Genomic DNA, 20,160 nt, shown 5'->3' with positions numbered 1-20,160 from the left:
AAACAGGCCTTTTTGGAAGAAGGTCCATGCTTGGCTTATTCCTTTGCCATTTGTCTTTCTTATGATTAGATTATCTGTTCTGGAGAGAGAACGTGACTCACAGACCAGATTATTTCTGTCACAAGAGAGGGAATAACACTGTCTTTGACATCACAGCATACAACAATCATTACAACAAAAAAAAAACATCTGCAAAGTCTCTAAATGGCTGCAGTCTCACAAAAGCCTGTTCAAAAGATCAAAAAGGGTTTTAAAAGTACGTTCTACTCTTGGTGTTCATGCAACATTGATTCTGATAACTTTTCTTGAGGTTGTGAACCTTAAAGCGATTTTATCCTTCTCTCACAATATCTAAACAACCACACCACGCGTGATAAGGGCTATTCAACTAATAGTTTTTCCAAAAGTTTTCACCTTTTATCTTTTGGCTTACGTTGAAGTTGAACAAGTTATTGTTTTATAATATATGCATTCTCCAAGACATCCCAATATAGCTACAAAGAATTATGAAACATGTATGTTTTGAATTTCTTCACGTCTGAGGGCTTCCAAAAATCTCGAGCTCATACAAGGGAGATATTGTTTCCCAAATGGTTGTAATCTCCTGCCCACCCAGACTGCTCAAAGAAATGCTACCATGAGTCAGGGGTCAATTGTAAAGTTAACCTCAATAGTGCAAGATAATACAGGCTTTTTTTTAAAATACCCAGATGAGGTTCAAAGATCATGTTGCTGAATTTCTGGAGCACATATTCAAGGGCGAAAACTGTTAAAAGAATCCGAGTTCATTATCATTTATAAGCTAATATAATCAGTTTTGTAAAAAAAATAATAAATAAATAAAATAAAAATTCATCAAGAATAACACTTGTGTGCACGTGCAGTTTGTGCTTGTGTGTGTGTGTGCATGCGCACTTATACACAACAGAATTTGTTGATTGTTCCGGCCAGTTATGTTAAGGACAACAATACTAAACTAATTCACAAAATAACCAATATGTTGTTGAAAGAAACAGACTAGTTCCCTTTGGCCTATCGGATGGCATGGACCTTATCGGTTTCCACTGTGATGCTGTCTCTCAGCGTCTGTTTCATGGGGCTCTACATCAGCGATATATCAGACTGGCTCCAATCTCCATGTAAATCAGCGCTTTGTGGAAAAAGACAGTGTCTCTCAGAATTAATCATTCCATTCCCCACTTTCTGTTCTAAGAAATTAGCAAATCAATTATTATTGTTTTAAATAATTGATTCGCTAAAAATTCTGGTTTTCCTTGGTCAGTCTGGCTGTCATTGTGTAAATATGGAATTAACAAAAACAGGGAAAAACAGAAGAAATATATATATATATATATATATATATATATATATATAAATATATTAAAAAAATACATTAAATAAAAGGGGAAAATTAGATGGATTGGGGAAAGTGCATGTTAAACAGCAGTGAGAGGGTCACAGGACAGTCTTGGGGGGTTAGCGTTAGCTCCACAGACGGCTGTGCTTTATGGAGTGTTTTCATGTACTTCTCTGCCTGTAATTACCCCCTGCCCCCTGCCCCCTGCCCCCCTCACGAGGCTCTGTTCCCTGCCCGCGGCTCCCCTGTTCCCACCGCGCGTCACCGCAAACACAGAAGCGGGCTCTGTTATCTGCTGCTCTTCCAGATGCCCCTGAACAACACCAGCTCCAGGGCTTCCAGTCAACAGCAGAGCCACACAGAGCGACCTCCATGCACACCGCCACACTCACCGCCCTCTCATTCCCACCGTTAGCTGGAGGTCCTGACATTCAACCCAAGACCATATGGCCACGTCAAGCATTTAATACTCATTTCAATAAAAACATCCTGAGATTAAACCCAAGACCATATGGCCAAGTCAAGCATTTCATTCTCATTTCAATAAAAGGATCCTGAGATTTGACCCACGACTATATGGCCAAGTCAAGCATTTAATACTCATAAAAAAACATTTTAGTATTTTCATTGAATCACCTATACATTTCTCTCTTGGGTGAAAAGACGGCTTCCCATCCCAAGCAGGCCTTTTTTGAAGGAGGTCCATGCTTGGTCCATGTAGCCATGCTGGCTAGGTGGGGGGAGGTTACAGCTGGAATGCATTAATACACACAATAGGATTTAGCCTTGGCTGCACTCAACCCACCCCCCAGAGAAAGCCGAACCCTGTTTGCCGACTCCTGTTCATTGTCACCCGTTCATTAACTCCAGAGCAAATAAAGCCACACTGCAGGTCACTGGCATCGGGGGCGAGTCGCCCAAATATTGACAGTGCATCAGGTCGCTCCCGACAAACTAAAGACAACATGAAATAATCTGCCATGAACTTCTGCCAGTCCACCAGATAAGAGTTTTTAACAATTGGGCAGCACTTACGACTTAAATGGCTCCTGTTGGTCCTTACTTACCAATTTTTTACCTGTGAACTGAAATGACAAGCTATGTTTACAAGTCATTATTGTACTACTCAGTAGTTCCAATCTCTTAGGGTGACAAATTAAGTGCCGCAAATTTAAATCCATTGACATTGAAGGTGGTTCCAATTGCTGTTCTAATAGTACAGGTACATAGAAACTTCAGTGAAGACGCGCAGTACCGTCACGTTAACACTCATGAGTGATGCATATTACCGCAGGCGTTATTCAACAGATATCACAGCATTATGGCTAGTTTTATCCAGAAACTACAGCCATTTTGGTATCTGCATAATGAGCAATATCCTTATGACCTCTGGAGATTACAATGAGAAAAAGTTGAAAAACCAGTAGATCAACATAGTGATAATCTCAAAGTCAGCCTATACAAAAACGAATGCAACAAAGGGTGTATGTGATGACCATGTACAATGCATGTGTGGATGTGTGTTTGTGGTTAGGTCCAAAGAACATTAATAGGAAATGGCACTTGTCAGAATAAACAAACAAAATGTATAATCGTAGAAATAGAGCTGCATAAATTAAAGACATATTGAAATATCCTCAGGCCGGGTAATATACAAACTATAGATATGAGAATGATAACAGGCACTGCTACATTCCAGAGTTTATTTTTAAACTGGAAAAACAGTTGACATGTGCAAGAGGATTAACCTCACTTCATTGAAGTAAGAAATTGAGCATCTCAGTCGACAGTTGTTCCATGGAAGTTCATGTCAGAACATGCATATTTTAGAGTCTCAGGCATTAATCTTGGCAGCTACCACTTATATACATCCAAAGTGGTGTTTCTTACACTTTTTAAGGCTTGACAGAAACCATTCATCATCTTACCTTTGGGGGTTCAGCATGGAAACGGGGCATTGAAACGTTCCCATCACTTTGCACATTTTAATTATGCCACTATCCAAATTAAAATGTCCTTCTTTAGTGACTGTCAATTTTGAGTCTAGTATTAAGCCTGATCTGGTTCAAAATGAAAGGTTTTCCCACTATGCAATATGACCTTTAGGTAAAGAGAATTGAATTAGGCTCACAGACTACAACAATTAGAAAAAGAACAATAGTCTGTCCAATGAATGGACATTGACATGGAGTGTTTTCAAGCACTTTTTTCCCCCAGAAAAAAACTGAATTGTAGTTAATATTTGTGAATAAAAGCAATATCACATGACAGTATGTTGAGGGGCATGGCTGATTTCTTTTTATTTTCTGGTGTCCTATATGACAGGAAATTTTTAACATGCACTTTCATGTTTCTGTCGTTACCCAGAATGGGGGTGTCAGATGGGGTAGAGGGGTGACTCAACCTAACAGTGAATTTAGCCACGAAGCAACTAGAGTGACTTGGCCTGCATTAATCTCTACTGACTGCTAATCTCTAACCCAACACCTGGACCATTCACAGCATGTCACCTAATCCAATCAGAGCCCTTTTCATGGAATTTCACAGACGGACACTCAAGGGATTCAGGTCAACAGTCAATAAGGATATTAAAATGTCCATTCTCCTCTGTTTTTTCTCTACTTCTTCCCTCCAAACTTCTTATTTCAACACCCCCGCCCCCGCCTGCCCCTTCTCCGATCCGTGCGTTTGCTTTTTATCATCCTGCACCACTAAGTAGGTCACGTTGTCCTTGGAAATAAATGAGCAAACTGCAGTCTTCCATTCAGGGCGAAGGTCTTCTATTTAGCGAACCTTTTGGAGACACTGTGGTATTCGTCATCATTATTTTTCTGCGGAGTGGTTGTAAATTATCAAGGAAATGGCGCACTGTGCAGTACAGTACATGTTAAAACAGGAATGGCGGTGTTGAAACTGCAGCTGAACTATTTTCCCTCCTCGGCGTAATTGCTCAAGCACAGCGGCACTGCGTTCGAAAAACCGCTCCGGTCAGCCAGCCAGGGTTCTTCCTGGGAGTCACAGAGTCATAGTGGGGGTCGGACCAAATCAAAATATCAAACCACAATGTGGTACGAAGGCAACAATTCTGAGAAGACTTGTGGTTTACAGTTTGGATTTGTGTTTCTGCCCTGTAAGAACACAGTCGGAAATACGTTTGGCACCACCATCGCATAGACCCCTCAAATTTATGGCATTCGCTTAATAGGTAGTGTCAGACTTAAGCCTCCGATTTGTAACACAGCTTGTTTTGTGGCAAAGGCCCATCATACTGCTTAGCTGTTTATGCTTGATGTTAGCTCATATATCGGAGCAGACAAGAGTTCCTGTGTGTTCCATCATCTCATTGGCAATGAAGCAGTTACTCTCTCCCCAACAAGCAGACATTTGCCTAAACTACACTAAGAAACTGAATCCCATTGACGGTGGGTCGAGTCAGTGGGATCTCGCAGCTAATCTTTAGATGGGATTATGGTTTTATTTCAAACATACTGACTAAATATGAGTTTGAAGAGAGGCAGATTGCACTTGAGAATTAGGCAACTGTTGTCTCTTTAAATTAAGTGTTCCAGCAGGAACTTATCTAGGTGTGGGTCAATGGGCAACTCAACGCTTTTGCAGTTTATTTGTTGGGGTGCTTCTCAGTAGTAGCACTGTTGACTTGCATTCGTACCCCGGGAAGTGAAATACGGTTCCTGAACATGAAAGCAAGTTTGGCTCCGGGTGAAGACCACCCCATAATTCCATGCATCTCATCCGTGAAAATCACAACAGCTTGAAGAACATTCTCCTCAGCCCTGATGCAAGTACAGCTGTTCCTGAAAACTGTAAGCAAGCGTACAATGTATGTGCCCTGCGACAGAAAACAAGAACTTGTGGCGCAATGCACCCAGGGCCGTGTTGAAGTGTTGAAACCGATCAGTCTCACTTTTCAAAAATGTCCATATGGTTGCCACCACTATTTACTGACCCTATCCCATAAGGTTATAATCCTGAAGAGCCTTAACTTCACAACACAAGAATCCAGTCAGTGTTGCTATCAACTATTAGTTATTGATTTCTGGGGCTACTGTTTGTTGTTTGCAGTGGCAACAGTTTGAAGACAGATTAAGTAAACCCCTATGCCACAGTTCAATAAATTCCTTGTTGTCTGGTTCTGTCCAGCATGTATTTACAGGAAACAGAAAGTGCACACAGACAACAGCCAGTTTCAGCTGGCTGCTGGTAGTCTCTCACTTCTGGGAAACAACACTGGACGGGAATTGGTGAAACAATTTCAAGAATGCTTCGTACCCACTCACAACTCGCTCTCAAGGCACTCTCAAGGCAATTATCATCGCACGTAGGACCTGACAGACTGAACAGTCTTGGGGTTTAGCTGATGTATTGAGTTCAGCGTGCAAATGCCAAACTTCAGCAAGGCTCCCAGCAGACTCAGAGCCTTGAGAGAACAGAAGCAGAGACCAGAGCATGCATCATAAGAGTGTACCAGGCGTTGCTGCATGAACTGTATTTCTCCAGAGAACAGATGCTATAGATGCGGGGCTTGAACCTCACCTCGACATTAAGAATCAAAGAAATGCGGACGCTAAAAAAGTTATCTATTCTTCAAAAATTCTGAGATTTATTTGTGTTCACACAACTGCTTCGAACGGTGGGGAATATGACTGCAGATAAGCCTAGTGGCAAAAGGCAATTTCAGGGAAAGCAATAAGCCATAACATATGTTCCTCACAAGAACACTTCAGGAGATGAATACAGATGAGTTAAGGCCACCGCTTCTGTATGCCTCTGTGGATTATTAATATTTACTTAGTTTATTTACTTGAGAGGATTGTGTGAGTGAAACAGCTCTGATAGATTACAGGACATCTTGCCAGCTTTATTCTGAAATATACAAATGAGGATATTGTCCAGGGTCACATTTTTCTTCCTACCTCTGAATACTAGGGATGGTCAAGCGTAAGTTCAGGAAAAGAATATGTTTTATAATGATGTGATTAATTTGGGTTGTGTGAAATGGAGGCACGCATTTCAGAGGAAACAGAGGCCATATTTTAACGTCGTTCCGGGAAATCGGGTATAATCAAGATAACAATGCATAACCACACGCTCACTTGAGTGTACAGCTTAATCTTTTATCTCCATTACATCCTGTTTAAGCTCGCCCGCCTCCAACCACACAGGGCGAATGAAGAAAACATTGGGGGTTTTCCCTGAAAATGAAAGGAAACGTAGAATCGTAGCCATCCCTTAAGAGCTATCCATCTGCCCATAAGTTTCTGTCTAGTTTCCAGGCCTAATGTACTGTATGGAATGGAAAGAAAATTATGCATACATATTTTTATGTACAGTATAAGGGCACACTCAAAACTCGGCGATGATTTATTTATCATTATTTATTTTAAACACTTTTGGCAGTTGGACATTCCCCTTTTTGCTGTGCCAGGTCTGAATTATACAAAGCCGTAGATCATCTTGACAGAAAGGCATTGCATGAAGATTTTGATACCGTGGGTAAGAGGCCAATAACAACAATAATGTGGTTAATATCACATGTAAACCCTCAGCATAATTAAAGCCCTGAAAATGTAGTTTCTCCGTTCTGTTATGTAAAGTCACTCAGGTTTAACACTCGCGTTATTTGGGAGAAGGCCTTCCGTAGGCCTTTTTATCAATGCCTTTCTGAGATGCAACACACTTAACACCGGGCATTTCCTTTCATGGGAGAGTGCTACATATTGCACAATTCGAGTTATAAATCATATAGTTCGCATCCCGGTCCTGCCGAGTATGGCCGGCACTCGAGGGTCATAATTGGGCCACTGCACTGCACTGCACTGCACTGCACTCAGCAGGGAGGAACGCAGCACACAAAAACTCCCTGATCGCCTCGGATTCACGGTCTGGGGCTCGGGATGATGCAGCTTGAAGGTGTGTCGTTCTCCTCCCGGCTGCCGGGGGACGGGGTTGTAGCGGTGTTTCCTCAATTAACATGGGCGATAAACAGGGTACAATTGGCAAACAAATTGCAAGAAAAAGGGGTGGGGGGAATCTGAATTTTTTTTCCTTTAAAAAAAAAAAAAAAAAATCATATACTGTCCATGGAGGTGTGACACAGCTGATTGCAAGAAATGCAGTAGTGAACTGCTGGACCAACCTCAATGTGACCCGTGTGAGGTTGTGTGTGAATGTTGCCAACAAGGAAAAAGCAGTTCTATTATGCCATTTAGAATTCAATTTAGCTAGAATAGGGAATTGTATACACAGTGCAGAAGATCTCCATTCACCCAGAAACATCACTCATGGATGACAGTCTCCCATTATAGTATGCAATGTGATATACCACCCTCTCCTCACGCATAGAATTTGTTGGAGGTATCATCCAATTGTTTTGAAACCGTATGTGTACGTGTGTGTGTGTGGGTGTGGGTGTGTGTGTGTGCGCGCACGTGTGTACACATATGCTTGTGTGTTCTCATTGTATGAACATTACAGTCCATTTCCAATGAGAAAAATAGTACCCGTATGGTTCTAACAATAAACATTTCATAAATCTGTGCATGGTGAAAAAAACAGCTTTTGCCATATTCCCTCAGCATCGACTACCTTTTTCCAAAAACAAAACTGCATATATGTGCCATCCTTTCTGCTCGTTTCTGCTCCTGAACTCAAAAGGAAAGGTCACATTCTTTTATCTTTTCTTTTATGCCTTTTTTATCCTTGTGACTTCCAATGTGGAACTCCTTGTTTTGCTCAATGGTGTAGAGGAAACAAAAAGGAGGCGATATAAATATTCCCATCATTTCATCAGGTTGATAAATGTAGATGTATGTAGGAATCTGAAAATAAAATTGTGTCATAAGTGATATAATCTAAAAGCAAAAGAAAATAAAGGCAAGTTATAATTATAGTGTGTACCAGACTAATGTATCATTTGCACAATACTACTACCACAAATAAACTCCAGAAAAACATAATAACCATACTGTAAGAGGAAAACACAGGGACGCAGAGTGGCTCAGTCCTTACCCTTTCTCTACATCTTTTAATTAATGAAAGGAAAACATGTTGAGCCTTAAAGCAAATAATACTCTGCAAAACGTTGAGCCACTACTATATGGTTATAGCAACAACACCAATACATCATACTCAGAACAAATATACAGTACCTCTCTCTCAGAAAGTAAACAGGGTCACAAACAGACGGCTATAGTATGACTGATTGATCATCTGACAGTAATGCGCCAGGAATTTTGTTTTCTGTTGCTTGTGGCAAGGACAGAAAAATGTCATGCAAATAAGTATACCTCATAATGAACAAAATCGTGGTGTTGGAATTTTCCATGGACTAAGCAGATACAGTAAGTGATAGCTATATAGATAGCTATATATATATTTTATATCTTAACTGTCCATACAATATGTGGTTTTTTTACTTGGGGTTATACTTTTCAGAAAGACTCAACATAATGTTTTAGCAACTTACTCTGTCAGGGGAAAATAATACAGTTTATGTACGAACACTGACACAAATCCGAAGACTACATTTTTGGTTCAATACCAGTAAATAAAACGGCAAACCAATTTAGATTTTGGCCTCAAAAAGACCATTGCTATTGATGCCTGTTTTGTGTTTGGGGGGAGGGTAACAAATCAAGTTTAGAGCTAAACTTGTGATGTTGAATGTGATCCTAATTACATTTCCTTTGTGGTTTCTGCAATAGCCTACTGCGATTGTGAAAGCACCCAGTTCCTACTAACAAAAGGTTCTTGTGAGAATGTTTCTCAATGCAGTAAGACTTGGAGTCAGTAAAATCTTTTTTTGGAAGTTCCAAGAAATCGAAAAGTTATGGATCATCAGCACAAAACAATGAGTGTGCAGCATGAAAATTCCTCTCGAGACAATTAAACAAGCGCTTTTAAAAATTCCTACGGACTGGAATAATTCCCATTTTCTCGAGTCCAAACCCAGCAAGTCCCAAAGCTCTGATGGGCAACTGAAAGGTGACTGTGCTAAGCTGATGTTCGGCAAGCCGATATTCTTAACGTGGCAGAACAGAAGCGTTTTTCCAAATTACTCCTTTGGACTCTCTCACCCACCATTCACTAAATCAATCTGCCTCATATCTCCCTACCCATGCATGACTAATTTTAAAAATATGAGCTGGACATGTTCCAGCTCATTCAGGGGCTTACATTTGGGGGCTTACCCCTGAAAATAGCTAGCGTTACTCAAAGCTTCATTACGAAAAGTTTCAGGCTTTACCATGAATGCAGTTGTCCATCCGGTGTGTGACACAAGACATCACTGTGGCTTAAACTCACACAGCCATGCATAGTTTCAGATGAACATTCTCAGCATATATCATATATACTGTATATTTTATACGGAGTTTGGCTGCTGTAAATTAGTCCTTTACCGTACAGAAACCAGATTTATTTTTTTAATTATTTAAGCGGTCAGACAGCAGTTCAGCAGACTTTAGCTTTGCCTCGGGACGGTTTTATTCACGCTAATAAAATACATCCAATTTTAGCAATGTGGACACAAATCAATGTGATGTTCTTTTGAAACAAATAGCAAAAAAAATAGATCCAAATTATTAAGAGGCACGTCTCAAATCTTCATGAAGAAGCTCGTGAGAAATCTTCACATCTGGATGTCACCAATGCCCAAATTATCGCTAGCACTTAAAAGCAATGACACATGGGGAGCTACTGTAATGACCTTGGAATCACATAACTCTCCAGATATCATAACACACGGCTTTCATATAACACACATTACACTGCTGTTATACGTTATACACAGAAAATAAATATAAATAGTTTTGTTGTTTGGATTGAATGAAGGGTTGAATAGTTGAATAGGTTGGCTTCTCCAGCTGAGATGGTTGTATCTGGAGCAGCTCCCACAGAAACAGCCATGTGGGTCGACGACATAATGAGACCTGGGCTGTGTGCGCACCACATCCAGAGATCTGCCAGAGATGTGCACTTTACTGCTTCCAGGCAGTTACTGTATACCGCTTTACTGTCGGGATCAGGACAGAATGTTCCGGAGCCTCAGAGACGTGACTGCTTCCCTGTGGTACTGGAAGCAAGCAGAGCTCTGTAGCCCATAATGTCACTCTGAATACAAGAGCTCTGCCAGAATGAAACTTCATCTGCACTCCAAATCTGAAAAAAAAAAAAAAAACCATAAATCAATAAAAACTAGACTTTTTTTTCTACTTGGGGTGGCATTGGCTCAGGCAATTACTCCTGACGAACTGGTCGGTGCCTTGCATGGCAGCCAATCGCCGTTGAGTGTGTAAGTGTGTGTGAATGGGTGAATGAGAAGCATCAATAGCACAGCGCTTTGGATAAAGGTGCTATATAAATGTAGACCGTTTAACATTTACTTGGTGACATAGTCAGGTCACATGGTTTCTTTGTTCTGAATTGGTTGCAGATTTGCGCAGAGCCCAGCAGACCCTGTGGCTCTCCAGGACCAGGGTTTGCGGGCCAGTTGTTTAGAGATATGATCGTTTCTGCAGAGGTCAGTGATCACACCACGCTTCTACGCTACTTTCAACCCCTCTGTGTTTATCTCCCTTTCAGATCCAGGGGAAGCCCCGCAGTTTAAACATTTTCTAACTTTGCTCACAGATTCTTCATAACTAGGCCAGGCCAGAGTAGGCTGAGTCAATACAGGTCAGAATGACATGTACTGGATGAACACAGGCGTGAACCACGCGAGCCAGCCTGAACCTACATCTACAGTGTAAAAAAGGACCTAAAGATGTTAGCTGTATTTCAATGAATAAAGCAAGCTGGAGCCTTGTGAAGAATAGTTTCTGAATACCTATCCTGAAGGGTGGTTAAATATAAGGACAATTCAGACTCATGTTATGTGGTGGTGCAAAACAATCATTTTAAATTATCTGAATTTCAATGAGGCGGCACGGATGGTGCAGGGGGTAGCACTGCCGCCTCACAGCAAGGAGATCCTGGGTTCGAATCCCCGTCGGCCGGGGCCTCTCTGTGTAGAGTTTGCATGTTCTCCCCGTGTCTGCGTGGGTTTCCTCCAGGTACTCCGGTTTCCTCCCACAGTCCAAAGACATGCAGGTTAGGCTGATTGGAGAGTCTAAATTGCCTGTAGGTATGATTGTGTGAGTGAATGGTGTGTGTGCCCTGCGATGAACTGGCGACCTGTCCAGGGTGTATTCCTGCCTTTCGCCCAATGTATGCTGGGATAGGCTCCAGCCCCCCTGCGACCCTGTTCAGGATAAGCGGGTTAGGATAATGAATTAATGAATTAATGAATTCCAATGAGCCTATATCCCCATGGTTGAAAGGAAACATACCGTGACCCTCAATATACGTAACTGAAATGATGCAAAGGTAATTCAGCATACCAGTGGTGGGTTTATTCTCAATGGGAGTTATAGCAAGATAGAAATCAGTGGCTTAATCAAACCAATGAAAAGATGGAGCTCTGCACAGAAAAAACACAATTGGTTCAAAACAGTGATTGAGACCTTACAGTAAGGCTGCCCACTTTTGGTTTCATGACACCATTTTAGCATTTTGCTACAGTCAGTTATACAGAGAGCCTTGCATTGTTCCTGCTTGAGATCTAAGCTGACAACACCTGTGTCACGCAATTACTTTAAACACTTCTCTGGACTCCTAATATTTTAAGGATGATGTGATAATAAGGTTAACTAAAAAGAGCTAAAGATAATACATTTGAAAATTATTTTTTTTTAATCACTTTTTCTCTTAAGTACTATGCTTTGGCTGTCTCGGTGTGGTCCCTACAGTACGTCAAACACTCAGGTCAGGTCTTTTCAAAGCACAGAGCGGAATTAACATTTAGTATCTCAAGAGGAAAACTGTATACACTCCTGTCAAATAATAGGAAACAAGCAGAGGACTATTAAACGTCATAGTCAAAAGACAATGTCACTGCCAGCCGGATGCCCAAATGATAGCAATGCCAGCAATGATATGTGGGTGCAGTGAAGGCAAGGCACACGGAGACCAAGTTTCTTCTCACTTGAACGCATTGTAATACAGAAAGCAGAACCAGAGCAGAGGCATGTACCAGCAGCTTGTTTCATCCTTTCATTTATCATTTCAAAATAGTTTCGCTCATCATTTATCATGTTTTCAACATTTCTGTAGCCATTATTTCATAGCAGGCATGTTCTTTCCCCTTGATTAATAACATAAGTGTGCAGAGTATGAGTTATCAAAACACACTCGAGCACTGTAACAGGGGTCAAGGGTCAGTTGGTATTTGAAGACGGTACACACCCTGAAGGCCTCAGTTCAGTTGATTCATTTCTTTAATATAACACAAATTCCAGGATTTACAGTCCCCACACTCTCAGAAATAAAGTGCGTATGATAAGTGCCTAAAAACATACAAATGCTTGTCGCTGGGGCGGTACCCTATAGGTACATAAAATTGTATCCCATCCATCCATCCATCCATTATCTGAACCCGCTTATCCCGATCAGGGTCGCAGGGGGGCTGGAGCCTATCCCAGCATACATTGGGCGAAAGGCAGGAATACACCCTGGACAGGTCGCCAGTCCATCGCAGGTCACACACACCATTCACTCACACACTCACACCTACGGGCAATTTAGACTCTCCAATCAGCCTAACCTGCATGTCTTTGGACTGTGGGAGGAAACTGGAGTACCCGGAGGAAACCCACACAGACACGGGGAGAACATGCAAGCTCCGCACAGAGAGGCCCCGGCCGACGGGGATTCGAACCCAGGACCTCCTTGCTGTGAGGCGGCAGTGCTACCCACTGCACCATCCTTGCCGCCATAAAATTGTATCCCTAGCCAGCAATATATAATTCATTTGTACCTTCTCTTGCTCATTTGTACCCAAAGAACACATTATTGTACTTTCAGAGTACATTCAGGAAATGTGATCCTTAGAATAAAAATGTACCTCCACTGTCACCATTTCTGAGAGTGCAGCATGAACTTACTGCAATTATTATATAACAGTTTGGATGGACAGGCTAAAGACATATGATATTGCTATCTTTTAAGGATCAGAACACTTGATTGCCAACACAAGCACCAGCTACTGGTACTTGTGTTCCGAATTAGCAGGCCTTTGTTTATACTGAGCTGAATGCACTGGTCTAATCATATGGTAATGTGGTCACAATTTATCTAATGACAAGATATTGTCCTTAATTTTGAGTCATTAATTTCAAGTGACTTATTCATCTTGTCTTATTCGACATTAATTCATTAATAAGGATGTTTTGAATTAATTACAAATTATATTAATGTTACATTGTGTGAATTGTACTTCAAAACAAACACATTATGAGACTGGTCCTTACAGACACCCAGTAAACTGCTGTGAGAATAACTAATGTAATATTTTTGTGTGGTATTTTAAGCATTGTGTGGGTGCAAATGTTTAAGAAAATGCATAGCATCCTTGTGAATTTACCAGGTCTATGTTTGGCTTCAGAAAAAAAAGAAAAAAGAAAAAAATAAAGTGTGGCCAGCCTACATTTCTGTCCTATTATTTTGGAGGTTTGAGGCAGGCATGAAATGGGGTTAATATTTATCTCTGTATATTAGTGGAGGAGATCAAAGGGGAAACTTATCATGGCTGAGGTCAGTTATTTCCAGCTTGGAAGTAAAGACAAAAGGCGCTGTGTCTTGTCCGATCCTCCCAGGGCCCCTTGTCAGTTCATTTGCCTACAGAGTCACAATGTCTTTAAAGCCCACTGGAAGCTGTTCATCAAGATTGTGTCTGCTCGCCCTGTTTATAACAGGAAAATTAAAATAGTGTTGTTTCTGTTTGGGCCCTGTGAAAGATATTAAAACGATACATTAACACACCGCCCCAAACACAGTGATATGGAGGAAGTGACAGGCAATCGCCTATTGCTGTCACAATATTTCGGCAAAACCTATGAATCAATATCATTACCACTTTTCATTTATATGGTTCCCACAATGTAATAAAACCTAAAGAAGGCATGTGTCCACGTCTATCAGTTAGTATGATCGTATGTTGTTGTGCAACTCTAATACAGACCAGTTCGAGAGCATACGTCTCGTTGGGGTGTCATTTCCTAGAGATGTATGCTTCATGGCATATTCGCTAGTGAAATGGCCAAAGAAACAGGTGATGGTTTCAATCTCAGTGTTCTCTGATGGAGTATCCCTGTTGAACACTTGGGATTCTAATTCTAGTTAAAGGTGTGGTTTTGGCACGTCTAGCTGATCATAGCTGGTCTATGGTTGGCTAAAGCAGCTCTCTAGCTGGACAAAACTGGTCAGAGCTGGTTAAGCTGGAAGAGTAAAGTGAAGGTTAACCGGTGGCTAGCTATAGGCCACTGTTGACCAACTATAAGTGACAAAAACACTTATATTACAAAAACCAATGTTGGAAATTTCAGCTTAAACCATCCCAACATGGTCAAGTTTAAGCTGAAATTTCCAATATTGGTTTTGTGTCACATGATATGATATAATATATATATATATATATATATATATATTAAATTTTATGCCATTTGTTGCTGCAAATCTGTACTTGCAGGAGGAAGCTTTAGCACGGGGGGTGCTGCAGAGCTCTGTTCTGGTTAATTATGTAAAAATTCACAACTGGAAAATAGTCGATATCATATCATAAACCCAAATCAGCTATGGTCACATATTCAAGACATTGCAACATTACACAAAAAAAGTCAATGTTCTAATTCTCCATGACTGGAAATGCGAATCAAAAAGTTCCAGGATTTCCAGGACGCATGCGTTACACTGCATTATGCTCCAAGCAAACCTTCCCTATGCTTATAAAACATATACAGTGAACCTTTGCCAGAAAGCATGTTCTGAAAGACACTAAATCAGTAGACACAGGGAGATCTGCAACAACATTACAAGTTGGAGAAGACACCGCGATCAAATGTTACAACTACAAAATAAAGCCAATTATGGGTGTTTCACTTACCAAATTATTGCCTCTCTTCATCTGTATTTCTCTCCATGCAGTTTGACGTAGTGCGTGTATTAATCGCATATTTATCAATAGCACAAAATAATAAGTAAAATGAAATTATGTGATATGGCTCTACGTTAGTTGTGCATGCTACCAGAGCTAGCTGCATCGTTTGTGGACTAACGTTTCTCCTCATGACTTTTCATGCAAGGAGCACGAGGAAGGTGGATAAAATGTGTTTTAAAGTGGAAATAAGCATTCTCTCGACCCTTACGCGTTACCGCTCCCGATTTCTACGTTCAGTAGCCTCCATTCATTTATCCAACGTGTTTCTGGAATACCCTACTTTACCTTGACAATTAGGCCCTAGCCGGCTAGAACAGCAGTCGACCTGCTAAGGCACAGCAGATCGAGAGGGATACGCGTCATCAATCATGATTGCGTGACATGTGTTTTTTTTTTTCTAAATAATTCATTGTGACTAATAATAATTCCAGATCATTTAAAGCCTTATCAGAACAATCTGTTTCCATTTCATTTTAGTTTTTATGAGGTTTTGCTTCTACTGGTGATATAACACAAGTTGTTTTAACCCTTTAAGGTGCAAGATCGCATAATGATCAGCAGCTGGTATTTGATAGCAAATAAAAGTCCCGCCAGTCGCCAGTCGCCAGTCCCAGACCAAGCCCCTTTGGAGAAGGCTACAGTGATTGACACAGCTGTGGTCCGGGGCTTTATAAAATAAACAACATTTAATTAAATATTATTATACATCAATTTCGAAATTTTGTTTTTAAATATAAAAACATATATATATATATATATATTTTTTTTTTTTTTTTTTTTTTTGTCTTCATTACATCATGTTTGTAGAGGGGGGCGGTCCTAACAATAGACATTCCAGCAGTGGACTTCAAAATATTCCCACACCGACAACATGCAACATGTTTGTCTTTAAACAGGGACACTTTCTATTTATTCTGCAACTATTTTTGAAGCTCACGCAAGCTACCCCACAACACCCCCCACCGCCCACCAAAATAAAAGAAAAAAAGAAAGAAAAGAAAAAGAAGAAGAAAAAAGTATTTTAGGTAACTAATATATTTGACCCAGTCAACAAGCGGAAACGACATAAGCAGCAGGATGGCAGGATGCTGCCTGGCCTGGCCGGGGAGCTTCTGGTCTGCTTTTTCACGGAGGGCTCCGCTCTACGCAGCCACTGCTGGCCATGTATGGGAAAATCTCTGTGGCTTAGCCGCAAAAAAGCGTAAACACATTTCTCTCCACAGTTCCCTCAGACGCTTCTTTCTCACCGAGACCCGTAATTTTCTGAATGCCGGTTTGAAGCCTACTTTATGACCAGAGCCTTTGGGTCTCATTTCTTAGCTTTCACAGTGATTTAGTTTGGCAGGGAACTGACCCCAGACATTACAGAAAGACAGTGATACGGTTTGCAGAAGTGACATTAATTGGCCAATTATTATTGCAGTTTATTCATATTATGCATCTTTTTGTTATATTTTTCAATCTAATTCAAAACTATTGAGAGTTACTCTCAAAACCTCTGAGCTACAGTAGTGGCAGGATGTGTGTATGTGGAGATCTGTTAATATGACACTGGTGCCTGCCGTTATTTGTGTTTCTGTGATTTGGATTATTTTCCCTGGAATGTGGACGAAAAGAACTTGCTATATAATATGGCGATGGAATATAGCTTACCTTTGAAAATACTGCATTTTATAGGATACTAAAATCTATGTATTTAATTTCCTAGTATGTGTGTGGATCTGTATTAATACATGAAATATATGGTATTATATCATTATTGCTGATTAATATAAATGTTACTTAATTGATGAATACACTCCCGATAGCATTTAAAGGATAGCAAGCTAGCGTATGTATATTTATTATTATAAAAATATAATTGTACCATTGCAAACTAGCCTGCAATGGCTGGCTGCAATGGCTTCACTGTATGGATTAGCATGCCCTATCAGGTGTGCAGTTGGTGTAGCCGAAGGAGGTGGGGCTTTGCTTGCCCCTTGCTTCCCGTTCTCAAACGCTGATACAGAATTCATTTACGCTCCTTAGGCAACTCATTGAAGGAGTGGAGAAATGTAACTGGCTGCACGGAAGAAAAAAACGAACTATGAGAAATATTATAATAATGGATTTATTAAATGACGTGAAGAGCAGACGGGTTGCGCCTTCGGTCTGATTTATTCTTTACAGTTTCTTTCTGAAATGCTGCTCAAAGCGGTTGTATGAGGATGAGATGAAAGGTTCGCCCTAAACTCGGGTATAAAACGCGCTGGACTTAAGTAGTGCCATTGGATTTGTTTACACGGAGAAAAAAAAATCAAAAAACAAAAGAATGATCTTAACTCGTAAGTATATTTTGTGGATTCATAATAACACTCAGCATACTGCAGTGGTGCACGCTATTGTGTCTAACTTTTAATAAATGTATTCTGTTCCGCTAGCAAAATGCATTTTGTTGGTCAAATTTCGTCATGGTATTGTACATTTATTTGATAAAGAATGAGCAATTATTTCAGGTATAATGTAATGGTCTATTATTTCGTTGTATTTTCTCAACATTTGTCAGCAGCCAGACATCGTTTTTCAGTAGGCTGCTTCTGGATGTCGCTTCGCCTAGGCTAGACTACCACTGCGGTTTCAAAATATATATGGCCCGTTCAATCAGATTTAAACATAAATGTAAAACACTTTGTACTTTCTAAAGATAAAATGTTTATTATGCTGTATAATGTAACATGTGATGTTGCACATGTAATAGGCCTTCTTGACAATAATACTTCGCAATAGATAAGTCCGTCTGCTAACTGAATGTAATGCAAATGCAATGTAATTAATTATCAAGAACTTGACTAATGAATTGGTTGTTTGGCATAATTTATTTTGCACGAAGTTTGTCTTACATATGATGCAGGCTTGTTTTATCTACTTTAACGGTTCTGTGTAGGAAATGGCGTTGAAAATACTGTGTCTCATACTGTAAACAGGAATGGTACTCCGGTAAAGGGTAGGCTACTGTGAAGACGTCGGTGTATTGTACGGGCACTTTTCAAACGTGATGCACTTTTAAGCCTATCTCTTGGTTCGCTGGACAGTGAAGATACTGGGGGTTGACCATGTTTCATGGTGAGAAATGCCTTTGATCTCCCAGGAGCAGGAACACCTCCTATAGACTGTGTGTACCATAGGGGGATCTGGCAAGCTTGCAGATAGGGACCCAGCCAACAACCCCTACACGACACACCATCCCCCCAAAGAATGATGAATCTATCTTTCTGTTGCTTATGCATCAGTGGGCACATGTCTTTTCAGTCTCAAAATGCAGCATATTCAGAATCTTTTGGGAGAAATAAACTTTCTAAGAGTGTCCATATTGTGTATTTCTCCCTCCCCGACCAGCTGTCGTTCCGGGTTGGAGAACAGCAGAAAAGACCCGACCGCACTGTGGCCAAGGGGTGTAAATCTATCACCCATGTAGAAAGAGCAATTAGGACATGCATTTGGATGTTCCATCTGGACAGCAGCCTGTGTCTGGTCCGTGGCATGGATAATTGCCATTAGGTATTCCCATTATTCTTACAAGTGTGTCCCCTCCATGTGTTCTGTCAGGAACGGCAGATCAGGCCAGAAGGCAGTATATAGAATCACTTGGCACGTCGGAATAGCTTTATTTAACAGTTTGGAGTCGTAGTGGTGTAATGTCACAGTGCGGAACCGCACTTGTGATCTATATATATGAGGCTTCACAGAGATGTGAAAAATGCATGGATTTCATCTATGAAAGTTGCATGACTGTTGTGGATTTGAAGCATTCCTGTGTATCACATTAAAAGGACAAGACTTGAAGCTGTTATATAGTTGTAGGCAGTGAGCCACATGTATCAGATCTTGCCCTGCAATGGCTAGAAAGGACCATATATGGTGATTTGAAGCAACTTTTTACTCTCTAACTGAACAGGGAATACTTGCTCCTTGCTCACTCTGGCCTCTCGAATATCTAATTAGAAGGGCCCTAAAATGCCTCCCTAATTTGCTTACACGCAGAGCCGCAATCGGTTAAAATTCAAAGTTATGCTAACTCAAAGAATGCTAACTGCATTCCTTTGAAGCGCACGCAAGCCACACATCAGGCAATATTCTTGTCCTGGCTCAAGTCAAATATTGGCCACCAATTGTGAGAATTTCCTGTGACAGGAAGGGGGCTGGGGGGCTGGGGAGGGGGGGGGGGTGCAGAGTAATTTTAGGTGTAGCTAATGTGAAGCTGGGTCTGCACAGCTGAAATCAGGCGCTATCGCCAAGGAGACCACAGCTGTGTTTCATGGTCGAGGTGTGGGGGGGGGGGGGTTAAGTGGAATGAATTTGAAAGAGCAGCATAACAATTCAAGGGAGTTAGCCTGCATTATGATGTTCTATGTCTGAGGTGGAACTGGGTGATCACCCTGGCCACTCATGGGGCTTTCTGTGTGGTACCTGGGGTCTGTCTCTTTATTGGTTCTTATTTTTGGATTGGTGAATGTTTTCCCCTTCTTTCAGTGGCAGTGTGTACACACGCACACACTCACACACACACACACACACACGCACAGGCGCACGTGCGCACACACATGCACATTTCAGTACTTCAATGGTCCATTTTAATTGATCCCCACATTACATCTATATTTCTCTTTTAAATCTGACCGTTTCTGCTGAAAAATGCAATCTCTACTCTGTAGGAGAGCAGATAGCCCCTGCACTACGTGAGCTTCACTTCTCCTCAGACCCAAGGTTGACA

At 41.0% G+C, this 20,160-nt stretch overlaps 1 protein-coding gene across 4 annotated transcripts in view; it reads left to right on the top strand.

Moving 5' to 3' along the window:
* The window catches only part of LOC133134766 (rho GTPase-activating protein 7-like), an 87,844-nt gene that overhangs the window by 45,707 nt on the left and 21,977 nt on the right, over nucleotides 1-20,160 (top strand). The window contains exon 1 of one of the 4 annotated variants that reach the window (XM_061251140.1): nucleotides 17,449-17,734. The exons of the other annotated variants lie outside the window; for them this stretch is intronic. Within the exon in view, the coding sequence (XP_061107124.1) occupies nucleotides 17,722-17,734 (13 nt within the window). The 5' untranslated portion in view covers nucleotides 17,449-17,721. Of the gene's footprint in view, nucleotides 1-17,448; nucleotides 17,735-20,160 lie in introns of those variants that run through there. 4 annotated transcript variants of the gene reach the window in all.

This window comes from Conger conger, chromosome 8, assembly GCF_963514075.1.
Source record: "Conger conger chromosome 8, fConCon1.1, whole genome shotgun sequence".
NCBI classification, from domain to species: Eukaryota; Metazoa; Chordata; class Actinopteri; order Anguilliformes; family Congridae; genus Conger; species Conger conger.
This window is presented reverse-complemented; position numbering and strand designations above follow the sequence as displayed.